This window comes from Glycine soja, chromosome 12 (assembly GCF_004193775.1).
Source record: "Glycine soja cultivar W05 chromosome 12, ASM419377v2, whole genome shotgun sequence".
NCBI lineage: Eukaryota > Viridiplantae > Streptophyta > Magnoliopsida > Fabales > Fabaceae > Glycine > Glycine soja.
In genome coordinates, this window is record NC_041013.1 from 42,088,895 (window position 1) to 42,111,810 (window position 22,916).

Consider the following 22,916-nt stretch of genomic DNA (forward strand, 5'->3'; position numbering starts at 1 on the left):
TAAGATTTTGGGGAACTTATGATTTGATTGGACCCGTGAAAGATGGATAACACCTAATTCTACACGATAAGGACAACACTAGTGGAGAGACTTTTTGCCCCTCTCTAAATATATTGTGGTCCATTCACAAACAAGTCTTGATTCTCTCCCTCTTTTTCTTTATTTTGCTCTTGCCAGCTATAACTTCTAGCTAGGGTGAAGGTCAATTTTGTGGCTATGTTTTTTAGTGTGGACGTACTTGGCGTTTAAATTTGGGTTTTAAGACTTTTAGCTTACAAGAAATTCAAAAGGGATTAACTGTAAAGTGCATGAGAGCTGAAACAAGTAATGGCGTCGTTGCTAAGCATGAAGGTTGAAAGCTGACAAGTGGGTAGTGTTCACCTTTTAAATTGCTTTTTCATAATGAAGGCTTTTGTATTTCTACATCATTTTGTTGATCAAGGGGAAAAATGTTGAAGTTCCTTGTCCATTCACCCTTTATGATGTCACGTTTTGGGAAGTTAAGAGGATATGAAATTGTAGGCCCAGTTGAAGAAATGAGAAGTTCTTTGCATTTTAAGCAATAATAAGATAAGAGCAGAGGATAACAACTTATTTTATCTTATAGCTTTTAATTGGATTTAGTTTTATACAAAAGGCTGTCATGGGAATTTTAATTTCTCTACAGGTAAAGTGTTATATGGTCCCTAATGCTTATGGGGTGGCTAACATTTGTGTGAATAGGATATTTATGTAGTTGGTTTATATGAAGTCTTATGTTCAAAATTTATTATCAAATTTTATTATTGCTTAAGGTTTTAAAAAATGGTTTACAATTGCAATTTTGGCCGCGACACTCAGTTTTGAGAATCTTCACAACCATATTACATCTGCAATTGAGACCATATTTATTTGCAATTTTCAACAATATCAAAAGACTGATAAAATCACAACCATATTTTAAAACCATCATTGTACACCAAAAATCTCAATTAGCCAATACACTTTTTAAGGATAATTTATTGTCCCCAGGGGTTAACACATTGTTAAATCCCAAATGGCCCAACCTCAAGTTAAAAATAACTCAAGCTCACTTCCCTATTAGTGCTTATTTCATTTTCAGTTTTCATTTGTTTTTCATTTTTTATAAATTGTCTCGGGCTCTAGATGGAAAAACTTTACTTAAAAAAGGGAATTGAAGTTGCAAATAGTATTCCAAGCAAGAAGTAAGAACACACTTATTAGAACTTCTCGTGCATAAGTATCATTGATTCTTTCAGCTCTTCTGACTCAGTTTTAGTCAGATATAGAACCAGGCCAACAAAACCCTGACGTGATTGCTGAGTAGTTCACCATAATGCTGAAAGATGGCTCGGCCTCACTTATTTGAGAGTGCATCCAGAAGCTAATAATGATGGTTTTTGCAGGATAGCTTCATTAAGAGACATGTTTGGAAGCACTTATTTCAGGTGCATAAATACTTTTTTATAGAAAATTCTTTCAGAAAGTTACATAAAAAGTGTTTATTCTAAAAACTAATTAACCCAGACACACTAAACAGTATCAAAATCTCTAACTTTCTACTCAAGGATTAGTGAACTTGATTTCAGACTTTTTCTAGCTTAGTTTAAAAGCTTGGTAATTTTGAAGCATCTTAGTTTGTGTTATCTCAACCTAGCTAGTTTTTTCATTATTTTTTTATCTTTTTGACGAATAGAAAAGAAAGAAACATAAGAAATGGTAAATGAGTGAACACATTATGTTAACAAGTTAGCATCTTCTCAAACAAGACTAGTTACAGAGAATTCATGATACTATTGACTTAGATGCAGTAGTCTGAACCCAGCTTTAAGGTATGGAAAGTAGGACACCACAAACTTGATTTCTTGGTTACTTTTGTGACCATTGTTTTTTTTTTTTTTTTGTGATATCATATTTGCAGCTCTTCAAGCGCTACCATGTTTTTAGTGTTCTCTTTCAACATTAGTGTGTTTAGTCACAACTTCACACAGAAGGAAGAAGGGGAGAGAAAGAGTGAGAGAATATACTCCTTGACCTTGAGTTAATTTCTAACACAAGATAATACATCTATACAAGGTAGATGATGCATGTGACAAGCAAAGAATGTATCAACGGGCTTCTAATAAGGTAATGGCTATTCCATCTGTTGAACTTAGTTGCTGCTTACCTGTGGAGGAGTCTGCTTCACCTGAATATTTTCCAAAGAACCCTGGCTGTTTTGGCTCAGGCAATTCAAGCTCACTCACTGGCATTAGGAGCACACAAGACATTCCTGGCCTATCCTCTGGATTCTGTTGAACACACAAGAAACTAACTTGAATGCAATGCAACATTTGTGATAGAAAACTCGAGTCTTCTATATGCTTTTGTCAATCAGTTCTAGTGGTCTTCCCTCTTTCCATAGTTTCTGTGCCTGAAAGACATTAAAATTGCTTGTCATAAAGGATACACACATTTTTTTATAAATGTGAGTTTACAATTTGTCTCTCAATATTTACATGGCCTATGAGATTTTGGCTGTGGTTCTGATTGTAATATCCAAAACTTGAAATACAAATCATTCCACGTTACATAGCTTAACCAAATAAAACTTGGTGCTATAACACCCTCACATATTTCCACATATTATACCATCATTCTCATTTCAAACTAACATTATGTTCACATATGGCTCGTTTCAAGGTAGAAGAATAATACTCCTAAGCGGGTCCATTCTATACCCAAGAACAAACAAAGGAAAGGAAGGAAGAAATTGCGTCGAGAAACCTGTGCTGCTAGCTCCATCGATCTACAATGTCTCCAAGAGGAAAATTAGCCTGAAAAATTATTTGCTCTCTCAAACATATAGTTCGATATCATCACAGTAACAACTGCATATGCCACATGCAAGGGTAAACTTTTAAAAAAAAAAACTAAACTTTAAAAAAAAAACTACATATATAGATAAATGAATTCCAAATACTAAGGAAAAATGAAGAGAACTACACTTTATAAACTTTGAAAATACTATACATAATAGCCAGTGATTTATAACAAAACTCAGCTCATATAAAAGTTATCTTCTATTGTTCATCCATAAACACCAACATAGAACAACAATATTATAGCTCAACTATCTCAATTGATACATACAACATAATTATGACATAAAATCTTAACTTACATCAACAACATAGTTCCATCATCGATCGTGACCATGAGACATGCCTCAAACATCATTGATCACAATTAATTGAACATCATCACATTCCTCATCATAAATCAATAACTAACATTTATCATCATAATTGACCAACATCATAAATCACTAGATAACCCCAATTATCAAACATGACTATTCCATTGAGTGTCAACATCATGAGCGGTCCTCTTCATATAAGATTGACCTAGTGGGAGTGGCTGATCTAGAAAATTTTCTTAGTAGGGACAAGAAAAATTTTGGATTCAAATATGTTTTTTGACTTCATAAATATGAAAATATTTAAAATTTATTTATGCAAAATTTTCAGTACATTTTTTGTCCTTACAAAATTGAAATATATTATTTTTAGGCTTAAAGCAAGGTTCGGATATCCGAACTACATGCATTGTTTTTTTACATTAGTTATATGAATAATTAATGTAAAAAAATGTTATATTTATATTGATTATATGCATATATGTAAAAACTATCATTGTATCAAATTAACCTAAATATCAAAAAGTGACACATTTTAATTTTATGAGAATGAAAAAAGTATAAAAATTTTTGTAGGACAAATTTTGAACATTTCTATATTTATCATAATAAAAGAGATATTTTAGTCAATAGTTTATAATATTTTCAAAAAAAATATCACAAATTTTTAAAAAATACATAATGTCATGACAAAAAAAATTCAAAATACCTAAATTTCTACAAATTATATTTGTCATGTACTTATTTTCATACTTTTAAAAAATATTCTATAATTTTTTCATTGTCAATATTATAAAAATCAAAAGGATAAAATAGTAAATTTAGTATCAATTTATTCTTTTTTTATTTCTTATAATTTTTACATTCATTTTAAAAATAGTTATTTTATTGGGGTAATGCCTATTTTTTTTATGGGGACAAAATAAAATTTTATTACACATATACAAATAAAAAAAATCTTGTGGAGACAATTGTAATATATGCATTCGTCACTGCTTAGTAGTTAAGGGAGAAGAGAGGTCATCAGTTGGAATCATCCCACTAATAAAAATTAACAACTGACCACTAGTATTTTTCGATAAAAAAATCAAGAACCACAAAATTCCTATATTAAAGATACTAAAATATTATTTAACCCTTAATTAATATTTTCTTATGTATTTTTAACTTCCAAGTTTTCATCACACCTTAAAAAGCTGTACATTCGAAATATCCAAAAGCATACAATTTTACAGTGTGCTGCGTACGTCTAATAATATATACAGCCACGTTGTTGTAGATCGTGGCTCCAAAAGTTATAATTATACCTAAATTAAATATATTTTCTTTACTGACCATCCTTTCAAATTGCTAAATATTTATCATTTTTTATAGGTTTAATTATTAAAAGGGTCTCTTAAGATAGTAATTGTTACAAATACTAATGATTCAGATTTTGTGAATATCAACAATTTTAAACTGTCACTATTTAAATATTAAATTATTAAATTTGATCAATTTATAAAAATATACAATAATGTAAAATTTAAATAAATATAATGATGATTATAAATCATCACAGTAATAAAAAATATAAAATAATAAAAACATAATTTAAATATAGTGACAATTTTTTACCGTCATAATGATACAAAATAGTTTAATATTTATAATAATATTTACTAATATAACAATTTAATAAATTTTAAATTTTATAACAATCTAATATTGTAAATGGTTAAAATTCAAATCTGAATCGCCGATATTTGCAACAATAACAATTGGGATGATTTTGAAAAATGAGAGATCCAAATTAAATTTTTTAATAATAGACAAATTAAATTGAATGTTTTAATAATTAAAAGATCAAATTGAACTAAATAAATAAATAGAAGAACAAATTGAACCAAATAAATAAGCAAAGTGCCAAATTAAAAATTAGAGGACTTGATTAACTTTTTTAAATTTAAGAGGCGTAATTCAACCTTCTAAAATAATAAATAATAAAGGAATCATTTTAATAATTAAGCTTTTTTTAATACTAATACTTTACTGAGAAATAAGTCACAAATCATTACATACTCTTTTTATTTCATGATCTCTAATGTTTCTTGACACAAGCAACGAATTTATAAATAAATACAATAAAAGTCTTGGAGTCAAGAGGTCTAATTAAGATTTCATAATCTCCAGTTAATTTATTAGAATCCCAATTAGCCGGCTTAAGCAGGCTTGGCCGGCCATGTTATTGTAGTGAAACTATGAAAGCTTCAAAGGAAATGGCATATATAACACTGAAACTTGACACTGATGCTACAACTCAGAGACCACTGAAGCTGAAGTTAACTCAGAAACATAAAGGAGTGAAGTAGAGAGAAAATATGAGACAAGCTGGTGCATATTCAGGGTTACTGTGTGGTGGGGTATCGGGAAGGACAGGGCCCCACTCACTGCCCTTGGCAAGGATCAAGAAGATCATGAAGAATTCTGGGGAGGGTGTTAAGATGATATCAGGTGAGGCTCCAATTATTTTCTCCAAGGCTTGTGACCTCTTCATTGAGGAACTTACTAGAAGGTCCTGGATCATGGCCATTCAAGGCAAAAGGAGGACTTTGCACAAAGAGGATTTGGCTTCTGCTGTTATAGCCACTGATATATTTGATTTCTTGATCACTTTGGTTTCCAATTCTGACAGCCATGCAGTTGGTGGTGCCACAAATGTCATGGAGGTGGAAACTATAGATTACTCTTAAGCCACCTTACACTACATACTGCAGCTACAAAATTTGAGTTCTATTTCTATATATGGCTATGTAATTATTGTAATATATATATGTGTGTGTGTGTGTGACATAACTAAGGTAAGAACTTTATGTGTTTGTTATGCATCCTCATACTAGAATGAAATGAAGTTGTGTTAAGATCCTCAATACAGAGGAACTTTATGTTATTGTTAACTTTAAAGTTTTTTGATACGCCATAATACAACAAAAAAGTCCCATCAGCTGCTTAGAGAAAAAAGATTTGGCAATGGTGTCTATTGCCTAATATGTGTTGATGAAATTCTTGAACTGCAGCTAGCTAAAAGAATAAAAGATTTGTAACGCAGCGAAATGCCAATGTAGATTTCAAGTAAAAACACTTTCCGAACTTCCCTGTATTCCCCTTTTTATCCATGGCCATTGGTTGACCTCATTTCCTTTTCATTTTTGTTGAAACACACTGCTTATTTCAATTCTTGGATTGTAGCTTATATATCTATTGAATAACTTTACTATATCAATGCTTTTAAGATGAAATATAACATGATATCACAGCTATTCTAACAATTATTATTGAACCTATTAGGTCACCTGCTATTAAGCCGTTATCAAGCACTTTAGGTTTTACCCTAGGATGCACTAAAACGGGAATGGGGACATATACACGTGGACAGAGATGGACAACGACAAATCTAGAAATCCCAAGATATGGGTACGGCTAGGAAACAACAAATTTTTTTAATATTTTTTATTATTTAAAAAAACTGAAAAAAAAACATGAGAAATAAATAATAACATTAGCATATTATAAACTTAAAGATAATTCATTGATCTACCAAAATAAAACATTCAGATGCAAAGTAAGAAATTAACTTGGTCTGCCCTGCCCTCTCAGTAGGTCACAAAACTCATACATCACTGTTGATATAAAGCAGTAGTTCTTATATAATTCAAGATAATCATCACCCTGTTAGAGTGTTATCCCATCTTTGAGTAAGATAATAGAGTGTATAATTTATTCAAAATATTAGCTCTAATTGAAGGATTATTTCATACAAACTTCCCTGCATTAGTCTTTTGTGTTAACATGACACTTAACTGGGGACAAGAAAAATACAGAGTCAAAATAAAGATTAGAAAAAAGAAAAATAGACAGCATACAATGCCCAAATTGAATTCCAGTCAGCAGAACTCATACTAACAAAGTATTAATGATATTCTATACCTTCAAACCAGCTGGCAAGGAAAAAGGAAATGCACAGCTTTCAGAATATCACAAAGCCATTGGCTATAATGCCTTATTGTAAACATTAGTGTGCTATGCATGTGAGACTTATGATTGAGTAATGCTTCTTAACGAGCTTCTAAAACTGTAATACTAATTCGTTGACAGAATGTAAGTCATTCTTAAATGATGAAGATTATTCCTGATGTGGTGAACCGTCTCCAACAAATATAGCTGGTAGTTTGGGCCGAGGCAAGCCAATTTCACTACCTAACATCATAACTACATATGACATGTTTGGCCTGTGATGTGGATGCTGCTGCAGACACAGAAGACTGATATGGATGCAGCGCAGAGCTTCAGAGAGATTGCAAGAATCTGTTCACTATTCACTAATCAATTCTGAAGGCCTCCCTTCTAACCACAAATCCCATGCCTAGAACACATAAAGTAATGTGTCATTCACAGTGATGTAAATATGAATAAAAATAAAAGGAAAAATGATTTATGCACTGTATAAAATAATTTTATACTGTCATCCTATCATAAATTGACATGTGTAATAAGCTTCTTGATTTTTTTAATAATTACCTTAAAAGTTATATCTATCACAATTTTTAATTGATTGACAATATAAATTTTTTTACATTGACAGTACATAAAAATTAAACTAAAAATAAAATAACAATTGATTAATGATTTACACGTACATGTCTAATAACGTTTCTATTTTTTATGTTGCCGATTGTTTTTGGCATTTTTATTTCCAAATACTATTTTCAACAACAAAATGCCAAAGCTAAAGACATCAGCTTTGACTGAGAAGTTTCCATTCATTGCATACTCTGGTGCCATATATATCCACTAAAAAACAAATATAAAAATAAGGAGCACCATTAAAACCAAAGTTTAGACATTATATAATAAAATATTAAGGAATGTCAAGGATTCATACTAATTTCCAGCCACCCTATGTGTAGTTGCTGCGTTCTGGTCTCCAAACAAAATTCTAACCAAACCAAAGTCTGAGATTTTTGGATTCATCTCACTGTCAAGTAAGATGTTACTTGGTTTCAGATCTCTATGAATGATTCTAAGTCTGGAGTCCTGATGAAGATAGAGAAGGACCCTCGCAATCCCACATATTATATTGAAGCGCTTAGGCCAATCCAACAATGTTCTGTGTTTGATCTAGTGAACTGTTCATAGAAGTTAATATTTGTCATATTCAATTTAACAAACTAATTATATAGACTTAGAAGGACTACAAATACTCTGAACAATATTAGCATGGACCCTGATTCCATACTGATTCAAGTTAGGCATGTATTCCTATATTAGCAACTTCTCTTCGTCCATATGCAACATCCATGAAGCCTTACAAGATTACAGTGTTGAAGTTTGGCTATTAATTTCGTTTCTAAATTCCTTGAGCCCTTGTCCAGAACCACTAGAAAGTCTCTTAACAGCAATTTCATGCCCATTCTCCAATGTTCCCTGCCATTTGGAATTTGCAGTTATGCTAAATCACACAAGAGATTCGTTTGTTTTAGCCATGATTCTTAAATTTTAGCTTATCATGTATATTACATTGTATACAAAGTTTTTCTTTTCCGAAAAAAAAAAAAACTTGTATACAGGTCCAAAACCACCTCCAAGCTTGTTGCTGATTGAAAAGTTATCAGTTGCACTAGCTATAGTTGATAGGCCAAACAATGGAAGCTCCATATCTTCCTCCTGTTCATTGTAATGGTCCACTATTGCTACATTCTCTGGTTTTTCTAAGAATGTTAGCTTCATTAACATAATCCAAAAGAAGAGACATATCTATATCAAGATGAAAAAGTAATCTTAGTTTTCGTGCTCGCCCTTATTTTTCTTACGAAATAGAGAGATAAGAGTAGGACACAAAATATTGCCATGCTGCTACCAACTGCAATTCCTACCATCACCTTGTGTCCTTTTTTAGTCTCTTCAATGGTTAATTTTCACATAAAATCAAGCATTTAGCTTAACAAGACGGTAAATCATGGAAGAAACTAGAACATGTGTTATGATACCCAAGCGATCTAGAGCAAAGTGTAAATTGTTGTAAATTTCTTAGTACTTTGTTTCTAAGGTGAAACGCACGGTTTCATTATTTTATACAAATAAAATAATAAAACAATCCCCCCAGTTTGTATAAAACCCGAGAATCCCCCTTCTAATTTCCTTTTCTTTTCAATAACCCACCCCTATCTCTCCAATCCTCCCTCTTCTTCTTAATTTTTCATCTCTCAACCTTTCACTCATCTTCCTCTATTGTTCTAAAATTTATCAAATTTATTGTATTCTTGTGTCATTTCCAAGCATGAAAAGATGATTGGAGTAAAAGGAAATACTATTCATTTTCTTAAAATTTTTATTTGATCTCTTTAATGTAAAATTTATAACTGATTGTGTTAGATGAGTATTTTATAGCATAGTTCAGTTATGAGTTGTGTGAAAAGGGTTAGAAAACTAAGTATTAGGAATTATTGTGGTTTCCTCAAAACCGTAGATTTGCTAAATTTGGAAATTTTGTTTATCCTCTTATTCTTTTATTTTAAATGTTTAGATTCTATGCAAAATAGGGTGGTTGATCCTTCTAACGGCATTGGAAGGCATTGATTGCATTTTTTTTTAGTGAGTAACTAATTTATTTATCAACATTTTTTTAAAATTTTTTTAGGAGAAACAAGTAAACTTTAAAATATATTTTTTTGTGATCTTTGAAATTTTAGGAGTACTTGAGAATAAAATAACATATTTATTTTTGTTTGATTGAAATTTATTATGACATTTTCAATAAGGTATTTAAGAATGAATATTGAATTATAGTTTTTTTTTATTGTGAGTTCATGGTTGATTTCTGTTCGTTACAACAAAAGAGATAATGTAGCTTATGAATTAAACACTCATATATATATATACACACACACATATGTATGTATTTTTTTTCATTTGTTGCAACGAAGAGATAATACAATCTACGAGTTAAATATCGTAGTTCTATAATTACTGTTCGCCACAACGAAGAAATAATGTGGTCTATGTGCACATAGTGGAATGAAAGTTTGTTTATAAAGTTATTATTCTTAAATACAAGTTTATATGATACAATAGTTTATATAAGTAAGTTGTATTTATTTCGCTTTTATTTAATGTCATTTAAATTCTTTTTGGATGTAAAGACTTGTATTATGTTGTGTTTTTCTTCCTCTTTGTTTTATATCTTATGTTCTCACAAAATTTTTGTGATTTATCCTTTATTTCATTTTATTTTTTCAGATACACAAGTAGTGAAGTAAGTGACTTCTTGGGATTTATTGACTTACCTAGGAATTTGTTTATCCTTTTGGTAGGCCTCCATTGCGTTTGATGAAGAGTGTTTTTTACTTAACTCCATTATAATGCAAATATAGGAATAAAGGTAGTAATAGATATAGAGAAAAATCTCTTTATTTTGAAATTTAAATTATCTTCTCTTATAGATATACTAATGGCCTAATTATAATGTTGTGATACACTTTGATAATTAGTATTTATGACCAACATCATTATTATTTCATATTTTGGATAATATGTTAAGGGTTTGTGTTGTGATCTTTGGCCTTGACATCTAAATGTTAGATCTGGATATATATATATATATATATATATATATATATATATAATATTTGTTTAGATATATGATATGTTTTTACAAGTTATTTAATATAGGGTTTGACTTGTTTTTAGAGAAAATTCTATTGAATTTTCAATAATCCCTTATGGATGATCTTTTAATTGTGATTTTGAGTGAGAATTTTTAAGCTAACCAGCCTAGGGAAGCCAATCATGGTTTAAGAGTGGGTGGTGACATATGGATTAAAGAAAAAATATAGTTGAATGGTAACTTAAATCCTCTCCTGTCATGTTTCTCTGCAGCTACTATCGAAAACCCAGTCATTAACAGCAAGTAAAGAAGAAATAAAATGTGATTAACTAGGCTCAGCCTAGTGGTGGAGGGTTGGAAATAAATGTATGAGGATTTATTATCGTCGTTTTACACTAAAATAAAGAAAATTGTGATGAACTACTGAAATTTTCACTGGAGAGAGATGCAGGAGAGGATCCACATCTATATTTTTTTACTCTATGACGCAAACACTCCTTTATCTTTCTTTATTCCTTGCAATATTTATCTTTCTTTATTTAACAGTTCGTGTTTTTTTTAAAACTTTCTTTTAGAAAATAATTAAGTTAGAATAAAAGGGCCATGCATGTGAAGTGTGGCTTGCTTTGAAAGGGGAGACTTTGCGTGATATAAGGAGTACAAAAGATTATCCACGGACGGAGGTTGGCTAGCTGTTGACTAGAGTGTTCATTGTTAATAAATTCCAAAAATGTTGCTATTGCTGTCAGCGTGTATGCCAAAATAATAGCATAACGTGGGCCGAGTCTCCTAAATTATGCAACAGAATAAGTATCTGTTTGTATGAGTCTTAATGTTTATTAAAATTTATTTGAAACCGATATAATTCATATTGATGTTTTTATTATAAAAATCAAGTTTAAAAATTAAATATATGAAAATTTATCAAAAATTAATTTTGAACTTAAAAATTAATTCTCTACCATGAATCCAAATATCTACTAACTCTTACGATGAAATTGTTAGCCAATGATAGGCAAAATGATGTAAATGGATCATTTTTACAAATTATTTATTTAAAGGGATATGTTTTTAAACATTTTTTTGAGGGGGTTTATTTTTGTAGGATTCTCAAGGTGTTTCACCATTCCTATTGGCGAAACATCTTATTTTTGAAAAGCAACACAGTTCCGCCACTGTCACTGGCGAAAGCAGCCCATAAACCCATCCCCATCCATGCCTCCATACAGCCATCCATCCATGCACATCATATGGGGTTCCACCGGTACAACTGGTGAAATGCATGCATGAGGGGTTCCGCCAGTCTAGCTGGCGAAAAGCATGTAGAGGAAGGTTGTCTTCTTGCTAGGGTTTTCGGCTTTTCAGAAAATAAATGAAGAAAAATTTGAACGTTGGAGGGTTTGGGTTTCAGCCTTTTTCAGGTTTTCAGAAGTTGCAAAGTCCTAGCCTTAGTTTTTTTTGAACGTAGGAGGGAAGAAGAAAACCTTACACCTTTTTCAGGTTTTCAGCTATATACAAGAAATAATTTCATTATTTGCTAACCTTACCTTTTCTCCTATTTTTTTTTTCAAAGCATTATAACTCATTTCAAAATTAATTTGAATTGCTTGTTTACTGTCTTCAAATATTATATCGTCATTCTCTTCATATATCCTTCCATTGAAATATAAGACTGCTATAACAGAATTCATCATATACCAAAATATACCTACAAATTTTTTTTATAAATAATTAATCATACTAACAAAACTTCAACTCGGGAGCAATTTTAATAACTTCAAAATTAAATACTCTAAATCTAAACAATACTACATATTAAAAATTAATTCTAAAAAAATTATAAATGATGTGAGGATTTTAAAAAAAAAATACCACCAATATTAAAATGAGAAACATACCGAAAAATAACAAAACTTCAATTAAATAATCTAAATCTAAAAAATACTACAGATTAAAAGTTAATCCTAAAAAAATTATAAATGATGTGAGGATTTTAAAAGGAAAGATACCACCAATATTAAAATGAGAGACACCGAAAAATAACAAAACTTCATCTGGGAGTAATTTTAATAAATTAAAAATTAAATAATCTAAATCTAAAAAATACTACAGATGAAAACTTAATTCTAAAAAATAATCTGTAAATGATGTGAGGATTTAAAAAGGAAAGATACAACCAATATTAAAATGAGAGACATACCGAAAATTCATAAAATATGAATTGGGGGCCAATTTTAATAACTGCAAAATTAAATAAAGATATCATGTATATTAAAATGAGAGACATGCCCAAAAATAACAAAACTTGAAGCGCGGAACAATTTCCAGAAGAAATTTTGAGTAAGAAATTTCCAAACTCAGAAATACACAAAACTAGAAATATGGTAGTGTGTTTTCATCTGAAACTTTGCTCATATATATAAGGGGAGGGGGAGAGCCTACAAGCATGGGAAAACATCACATGCATGTGTGTTTCACCAATGGGAATGGCGAAACCCATGTTAGCATGAATGCATGTGTGTTTTGCCAATGGAGATGGCGAAACCCATACTACTGGATGGGGATGGCGTGGATGCATGTGGGTGCATGGGTATCTCGCCAGTGACATTGGCAGAACCCGTGATTGCGGAACCCAAGAGGCTGACATGCAGGTGTCTCGTAGGAGGGAATGATGGAATAAAAGTGTTTCACCAACAAGAATGGTGAAACATGTGACACCCTCTACCCCGACGTATATATAAATAAATAAAATATATAAAAAATATCGGTAATCAAATTCACACGGGTAAAAGGTTCACATTCACTTCACTATTATCAATTAAAATTTATTAAAAATATATTCGGCTCAAAACAAGGCCGTCAAAATTTACAAAAATATGTTGTTAAATCAGTGAGATAAAATAAAATAGACTAACATTATGCAATTAATATAAAACTTATGCCCCACTGTCACATCCTATCAGAGCATTGTGTCCCGACGTCCTTCAGCACAAGGTTCCTTTAAGCACTTCACCTAGCCATCTGCTCCCCCGAACACAAGGTTCAAGATCATCACAGGATCCAAACACAAACAGCAAATCGGGAGTGAGTTATCACATTCCTGACTACTAGAGAGAAACAAAACAACATATAGTAGCCAAATACAATTTACTTAGCATATCTCACATTATTTCATCCCTTTGTCATTCAAAATTTACTTTTCAATCATCAATCACACCTTTCAATCATCAATCACAATACACAAGAATCACACACTCCAATCAAGACATAATAACACATCAATTTCATAATAAACAATTAGCAAGCGTATGAACAATTATGCTAAGACTCAAGCCTATATGTAATGTTATACCATGTCAGTGAAAAACCTCGTCGGACGCCTAGGAGTACATGACAAGACAAACCACACACTAGCAAGTCAAGTCATTCTCACTAAGTAATATCATAGGGAGACCAATCAGGGTCACAGTGTTTGCGAGAATGCTCCAACCATATGGGATCAACATAGGCTTAAAGGAGCACTCAAACCGTGTGACCCCCAAGGCCTACACTCTAAAGAGTCTGTTAGGGTCTCTCCCTCCTGATTCAGGTCCAACCCAGAAAACATTTTAGCACATAGACTCTATCTATGAACTGTACAAAACACACGACTCCTCAATTGTTCTCAAAATAATTTTAACTCGTCGCCCTTTAAGGGTCTTATCATTAACTCGTCGTCCTTAAAGAGACTTAACATTAACTCGCCGCCCAAAAAGGAACTTAGCATCAACTCGTCGCCCTAAAAGGGACTTAACATTAACTCGTCGTCCTAAAAGGGACTTAGGATCGTGTGATTGTACAATTCATAGTTCACAACTCAATGCACTTATATATCTCAATCATATACATACTCAATTTATCACATACACTTAATCCCAATCACAATGATATAATCTCAATTTAACATGTTATCACATCTCATGAATCATATACACTTTACCTATGAACTATGCAATACACACATTTACTCAATTGTTTTCAAAATCATTTTAACTTGTCGGGTTCCCACAGTGGATCTCATCACAATACTCGTCGCTCTTAAAGGGTCTTACAATTGTGTGATTGCACAGTTCATAGTTCACAACTCAATACACATATCTCATCTCAATACACATGTATTTCATCATCTGTCACATGTTCAATTTATCACATACTCACAGTTTGAATCATCATTTCATAACCTCAACATAACAATTTATACAAAATATTTTATCACAACATGGAATGTAAAACCTCTGAAATAAATCCTCACAATTGTATCAAAATCATGGGTTAACACAAAGACATCAAGAGCACTCAAGTTTATCAATCAATTCTCATCAGGACATCAATTGGTACATAGAACACAATAATATTGTATTCATAATCATAAAGAAAAATTATAATTCAATAAACATCCCAAAATAAACCCAAATTTAGTTCTCTAAGGATTCCTACACATGTTCATTCTAACCCCCAATTACGATAAACTCACCCCTTACCTCTGAGCGGACTCACGTGTCTTCAGCTAACGATAGTAACATGCGATTCCTTTTTCTCCCTCCCCGAATATTATCTCAAAAATCCCAACGGTGGAAGTGTGCGCAATTGAATTTCGAACAACATATCCAAATTTCTTGAAAATCCAACGGTTAACGAAACCGCAATCGTACTTTTACCGAGATAGTTTTGGGTTTCTGCGGGAAAATAAAAGGCTACAATGCGAAGGGTTTACCTCTAAGCTCAGACATAATATCGAAATTCCCAACGGTGAAAATGCTCGGAATTGGTTTGGCAACGTGGTGATCAAATTTCACGACGATCCAACCGTGAATGAGCCTGAGATCGTCGTTTTTCTAAGACAGGTTTGGTGAGCTGCGGGAAAAAAGAAAGAGTTTTAAGAGGAGAAAGGGAAAAACGAAAATGAGGCCAAAAAGAGACACCTGACTTAACATAACTATTTATACCTAGGGTACTCAGCCTATTATTTGCTCTATATTCATTTATTTATTTATTTTATAAAAACAACTCTATTTTATTTTCTATCAAACAAATAAATCAAATAGCCTTTTTATTTTCTCTCAAATCATTATTTTAATTAATAATTATATCTCCTTATTTATTTTATTTATAAAATCTCATCATTTTTTTAAAACTCTATTTATTTATACATAACAATCCTTTTTAATCTAGATTACCAAAATTGGGATGTTACACATACTCAAGCAATTGAAGAACTGATAACTAGTGATGACAAGAGACGAGAGTCAGACCATGGAGAATCATCCCAAACTGTACAAACAATCACAAATGAAAGTGAGGCTGTGAAAGTATTACAGGAACAAACGATACCCACAGAAGCGAGAAAACCATGGGTGGATGTCATTAAGGGCAATAGGAATCACGATCGTGGCATGGCGGTGGAATATGTGGCTCCGACTTTAGTGAATGGAAAGGTAGAAGTCACCATTAATGAAGCAGACATTGCAGATGAATTGTTATACTGGGATAATGTTGTCATTCTATTTGCCCTAGGAGAGAACCTATCTATGCATGCTGTTAAGAAGTTCATGGAAACAACGTGGAATTTTGTATCGCTGCCGGAATTATATTATAATGAAGCAGGGTTTTTCTTTGTCAAATTCAAGAATGGTGATGATAAGGAGAAGGTAATGACATCAGGTCCATACTTTATATATGGCAAACCGCTTTTCATACGTTATTGGACACCGGATTTTGAGATCAAAGAAGATTTGCTCAGAATTCTTCCGCTATGGGTAACATTCCCAAATCTGCCACTGCATCTATGGGGAGAGAAGTGTCTGTCAAAAATTGCTAGCACCGTAGGGAAACCGATTGCTACTAATGAATGCACAGCCAAGAAATTGAGAATATCCTACGCGAGAGTTTTAATCGAGGTTGATGTCACACAAAAGCCTAGAGAAACTGTGTGCATTAAGGACCATAATAGAAGGGTTTTGGAGCAAAAAATTGAATATGAATGGAGGCCAAAATATTGTCATACTTGCTTGAAAATTGGCCATGACTGTGCAGCACCAAATAGAGTTCCTATGCAACGTGCAAAAAAGGTGTGGAAACCGGTAACGAAATTTGTAGAGGAGAGTTCCCAGTCTGAAGCTAGGGTGCAACCAAAAAACATAATGCATGGGAATGACAACGTGCAGGAAGGAAACATACAAGGGGATGAGGATCCTTGGACTATTATTGCTTCATGAAAACTGGACCGGGGTAAAAAGCATATCGAAGAATCACCAAACAAGAATTTGAATAAGAAATTCCAAAATAGATTTTCGCCTCTTAGGATTGGGGATCGTCCTATAGAGAAAATCCCAACCGTCCCATGATTATCACGTGGAACGTAAGGGGCATTAATAAAGAAGCTCGACATCGAGAGATTAGCTCCTGTCTCTCTAGGTTCAATGTACCGGTCGTTGCTTTATTGGAAACTAGGGTGAAAATGAAAAATGCAGACAACATTAGAAAAAAGTTCGGATCAACTTGGAATTGTGCTGACAACTATGCGTATCATGAGAATGGTAGAATCTGGGTTTTGTGGAAAGCTAACTCGGTGCATGTAAATCTACTGCACATTGCTGATCAATATATTCACATTGAGGTTTGTGGTTTAGACCATAATACACAATATGCTGCAACGATTCTGTATGCTTTTAACCAGCTTGAGAAACGTAAGGAGCTCTGGAAGAAGGTTGAATATATAGGCTCTACTGTGAATGGCCCTTGAATAGTCATGGGAGACTTTAACAATGTTCTCAATAGCCAAGATAGAATTGGTGGGATTGAAGTTAATGAGGCAGAATTCAGAGATCTTGCTAACATGATGCGAAATTCTGGTTTGTTTGAAGCAAGTACTAAAGGTCCTTATTTTACGTGGTCGAACAAGCATGTGACGGGTGCGATATATTCTCGTATTGACAGATTAATTGGAAATGTGCAATGGTTCCAACAGTATCAAAATAACACAGTGGAGGTCCTAATGCCAAACATTTTTTATCACGCACCTTTGAAAGTGAACTCACATATACAGGCTCGCAAGCGGAAAGCTGTTTTCAAGTTCATTAATTGTACCACGACGGATGTGTCTTATGCCCAGATTATTTCCAGCACGTGGCAGCAAAGAGTTGAGGGATCGACTATGTGTCAATTGTGGCGCAAATTGAGAAACCTCCAACCTGTTTTACTGAAGCTCAATAAACAATACACTAATATGCAAGAGAAAATTCAGCAGGCTAGGATTGAGTTGGAACAAGCTCACGCTAACCTTAATTCCAACTTATTTGATGAGCATGCCATCAAACAAGTCAAGTACTGTACTGATCATCTTACTGACCTCAACCAGCGGGAGGAGAGCATCTTAATGCAGAAATCAAAAGAAATTTGGCTTAAGCTTGGCGACGGAAACAACTCGTTCTTTCATGCCTCGGTTAAGGAGAAGAATAAACATAAAGGCCTTTATACGTTAACTTCTCTCACAGGAGGCTTACTTAGTACGCAAGAAGAGATTGAACATGAAATTCTAGATTTTTATTCTGCGTTGGTGGGCACAAAAACCGCGGAACTGCGAAGTATTGATCTGCCTGCTATTCGCAATGGAAATACGATGTCTGCTGTCTCTGCTAGTCGTCTCATTCGTCCAGTAGAGGAAGCGGAAATTCTGGCAGCATTACGTAGTATAGGAGATAGCAAGGCTCCCGGTTTAGATGGTTTCAATGCCTTCTTCTTTAAAACTTCTTGGCAAGTGGTGAAGAATGATGTTAGGGAAGCTATTTTTGAATTCTTTGATACTAGTAATTTGTACCTGGCTGTGAATTGTTCGCTTATCACCCTTATCCCAAAATCCCCGGAGGCTAATACTATCAAGGATATGCGGCCTATATCTTGTTGTACCACGATTTATAAAATTATCTCTAAGATTCTCACTACTAGATTGGCTGAGGTGATTAATTATGTGGTCCATGAAAATCAATCAGCGTTTGTACCGGGCAGAATTATACATGATAACATCATGATGGCGCAGGAATTGATTCGGGGTTACAATAGAAAACACATCTCCCCTAGATGTATGGTTCAAATGGATGTTCAGAAAGCGTATGATACGATTGAGTGGTCCGCTCTCCGTCACATTATGATAGAACTTGGCTTCCCGCATATTTTTGTTAATTAGATCATGGTCTGTGTGACTACGGTGTCATATAGATTCTCCATTAATGGAACACCGTCTAAGATCCTGAAGGCAAAACGGGGTCTTCGACAGGGGGATCCCATGTCACCTCTCTTGTTTGTGCTTATTATGGAGTACTTTCATCGGGTCCTTCAAAGTTTAAGTCGGGTACCCAATTTTAATTTCCACCCGAAGTGTGAAAAAATGAAGATAATTAATTTGTGTTTTGTTGATGACATTTTGATGTTTGTGAGAGGCGACCTGGAATCTATAAAATTGCTCATGGATAAAGTCAGAGATTTCTCAGCTTCTACAGGCCTGAAGATTAGTATCCTGAAAAGTAAAATTTACTTTGGAGGGGTGGACAATAATACTATCAATCAGATTCAACAGGAAACTAGCTTTGCTGTTGGAAATATGCCTTTCAGGTACCTTGGTGTTCCCCTTGCCAGTAAGAAATTGACTATTTCCCAATGTCAACCGTTAATTGAGAAGATGCTTGCTCGGTTGAAACATTGGAGTACTAGGTTGCTTTCGTATGTGGGGAGAGTGCAACTTTTGAAAAGTGTTATTTTCTCTATTGCAAATTACTGGATGCAGATTTTCCCTTCACCTAAAAAGGTTATATCCCATATCAACAGTATTTGTAGTAGCTTCATGTGGACTGGCAAAGAGAGCTTAACCAGAAAAGCGCCCGTGGCTTAGGATCATATTTGTAATCCTCTTTCTGCAGGTGGTTTGAATATGATATCCCTCTTGGAATGGAATAAAGCAACTATTGGAAAACTTCTTTGGAATGTTTGTGAGAAGAAAGACAGACTCTGGATCAATTGGATTCATGCGTACTATATAAAAAAATCAGATCCCACTACTTTCTGTCCTGGTATCCAGTGCTCTTGGATCCTAAAAGCTATGTTCAAACATCGGGATGATCTCTTACAATCTGATGCTTGGAAGGGGTTCCAAAATACAGGAAAGTATGTTACGAGAAAAATTTACCATATGTTGAGAGGGGATAAGCCTAAAGTGACATGGAGGAAAATCTTCTATGGGAATTTGGCTAGGCCGAGAGCTAAGTTTATTTTATGGATGACTTGTTTGGATAGGCTTCCCACCAAAGATCGCCTCCATCGCTTTGGTGTGGTCACTGACTGTAAATGTGTTTTTTGTGGGTTAACTGAGACCTGTGATCACCTCTTCTTTGAGTGTGCTACCACTAAAAAAGTTTGGGCTGATATCCTTAGGTGGATTAGCATTATGCGTATTCCTGGGGGCTGGCATTCAGAATTGCAGTGGATTTGTCAATTGACGAATGGTAAAGGTAGAAAAATTAGTCTCTTGAAAATTGCTTTAACTGAGGTTGTATATGCAATTTAGACTTGTCGTAACAAGATTATTTTCCAACCAAATCCGGGTGGGACAATTCGTAGCAAGGATGTGATTGATATTATCCTATTGAGAGCTACTAGCAACAGGAATTTAAATTGATTCTGTAATATATAGCAGGCGTTGTTTTCTTTTCTTTGTCTTGTAGTTTGCTGTTGTCGTTGTGAGACCTGGATCGTTATGATCGATTTGTACTTTATTTGTTTTTTGGAAATATATTTTTATCTTTGATCCAAAAAAATATTGATTTAATATTAATTTTCTACAAAGATTGAATAAAAAATATTTTTTTTAAAAAAATAAAACTGACAACCGATTCAATCCGTGCAACTATGATTGACTTTTGATTGGATTGAATTACAAACTAAATTATTTAAATGATAAATTAATAAAATAGAATAAACTAAATTAGATGGTTTTCTATTCAAAACTGATACAATTCATGAAAATCCCTAGGATGTAAGTTGACATTTTAAAAGTCCACTTTAGTTTTACAAAAAATAAATTTTGCCGTTTATCACTTCAAAAGAATTGTGATATTTGTAAATTGCAAAAAATAAATCATAATAAATTAATTATGTAAAACCAAATTAAGTCAACTTTTAGATTGTCAACTTGCACCATTCAAAAAAATATTGATTCTTTTACAGTCCATTTTGGCTAGAGGGAATATAAAAAAAATATAATAGATGAAATAAAGAAGAGAAAATTAGACTGAATGGATAAAAGGTGAAAAATTGGATGAATGTGTTTGGTTTGATTTTTTAAAATTAATTAGTTTTTCAATATAAATTTTTTTGAAATTTTTAAACCACCCAAAAATTCCCTAAGTCAAGCCATTTCTAATCACCCGAAATAAAATTAATTGCCACCAAATGTTTTTGATGTCATTTTTTTTTTTCTACCAAAAGAAAAGTTATATCATTTTATTCATGATAAAAGATTCAATAACATTAGAATTAATTCAAAAATATGGTGACTAAGATAAGATTATTTTGACACCCTTATAAAAACAAACGATGATTTGCGTGTATATGAATAAAGCACACAGTAACGTTTTCAAGATATATGAGTTCTTCTCTATTTTTGTGGACGACATTTATAATAATAAAAAAAAGAATATCAATCCTATCTAAAGCATGGAAAAATAAAAACTATTCACTTATTTTTATCTAATAGTTTAAAATGTTCAGATAATAATTGGTTCATGGGAAAAATCAAACAGTTAACTAAACTAACCGGCTACCATCCCATCCAATTTAACGTGGATAGAAAAAATCGAATAAACTAAAAATTCAACAAATATTAGTTAACATATAAATAAAACCAAATGATGATTAATGTGTTAAAGTACACTTTAATCATTTGTATAATACTCAAATTCGATCCTTAATTAAAATAATTTTTATTCAAATTTTATTTATTTTTTAACCAAATTTTAAATTAATCAGGATTTTTTTTCTAACGAGAGGGTAAAAAAAGTGACATATAAATTCAATATTTGATATTTTAAATTATTTTTATTATATATCTTTTGTTTTATTCGATATTTTCCATAAAATTAAAAATAAGATTAAATTAAATCAAAAACTGATCCATTCAAATCGTTATAAATTAATTCAAATCTAATTAAAAATTTAAACTAGAATTATTTGATAATAAATTAATAAAATATTATTAGATTAGATATTTTTTTTCTTTAAAATTAATCCAATTCAATTATTGCTTATGCGGTCCCAAAAAATTACAACCATGTACACTCCTAACGAATCTGTAGGGTAGGATTCATTATGAGGTCATTCGATAGTAATGATATAATACATAAAATCCTTTTACAAAATTAAACTTAATACTCATGATAGAAATAAAAAATAAACACTTTTACAAAATAAGACAATTGAATTTTTTTTTCTTAATATTCTGATTCATCGGAAAAAAATCCTAACCAACCTATGATCGAAAGATAAATAAAATTTTATCAAAAATTAAACTCAAATATTCTTAAATAACTCAATTATATTTGTCATGGTTGAATTTATTCTGTAAAGAACTGAACCTCCTTTGCTGCGGTGTAGGGTAGACTTCTGATGCCACAACAATAGGAGCCATTTTAGAGGACCAGTCAGGTAACAGTACGTAAAATTATGAACTTTATTCTCTCTTGTTTTTTTAAAGCTATTTCTGTGTTATTATTTCAAATGATACCGTTTTGATAATTTTTACAAAATGAATTTATAATTATATATTAATATAATTATTATACAATATTATTTATAAATAAACAACACATAAACAGTGTGAAAAAGATAGAAAAAAGCCAAATCCGTAAAATTATAAAATATGTAATCATGTGGAGCTCGTGGTTCAAGAAATATATATTTTAGTCATTACTTTAATGAGATATAGGTAAGATAAAATGAGTGCATTATTGGTGTAATCAACTGGAAGTTGAGCCAAGGAGGAACAGAGGAACCGGCGCTGATAAATTATTA

General features: G+C 32.3%; 1 protein-coding gene across 1 annotated transcript; it reads left to right on the forward strand.

Annotated features, from left to right (window-relative positions):
• Positions 1-5,493: 5,493 nt before the first annotated feature.
• LOC114378271 (nuclear transcription factor Y subunit C-1-like) lies at positions 5,494-6,045 on the forward strand. The gene has a single exon (XM_028336839.1). It carries the CDS (start codon positions 5,539-5,541, stop codon positions 5,908-5,910), a length of 372 nt encoding a protein of 123 aa, XP_028192640.1. The 5' UTR covers positions 5,494-5,538; the 3' UTR covers positions 5,911-6,045.
• The last annotated feature ends 16,871 nt before the right edge of the window (positions 6,046-22,916 follow it).

What these genes read in the sequence shown, in the direction of transcription:
- LOC114378271 (XM_028336839.1), top strand. Translation starts at nt 5,539, where the DNA reads ATGAGACAAGCTGGTGCATATTCAGGGTTACTGTGTGGTGGGGTATCG.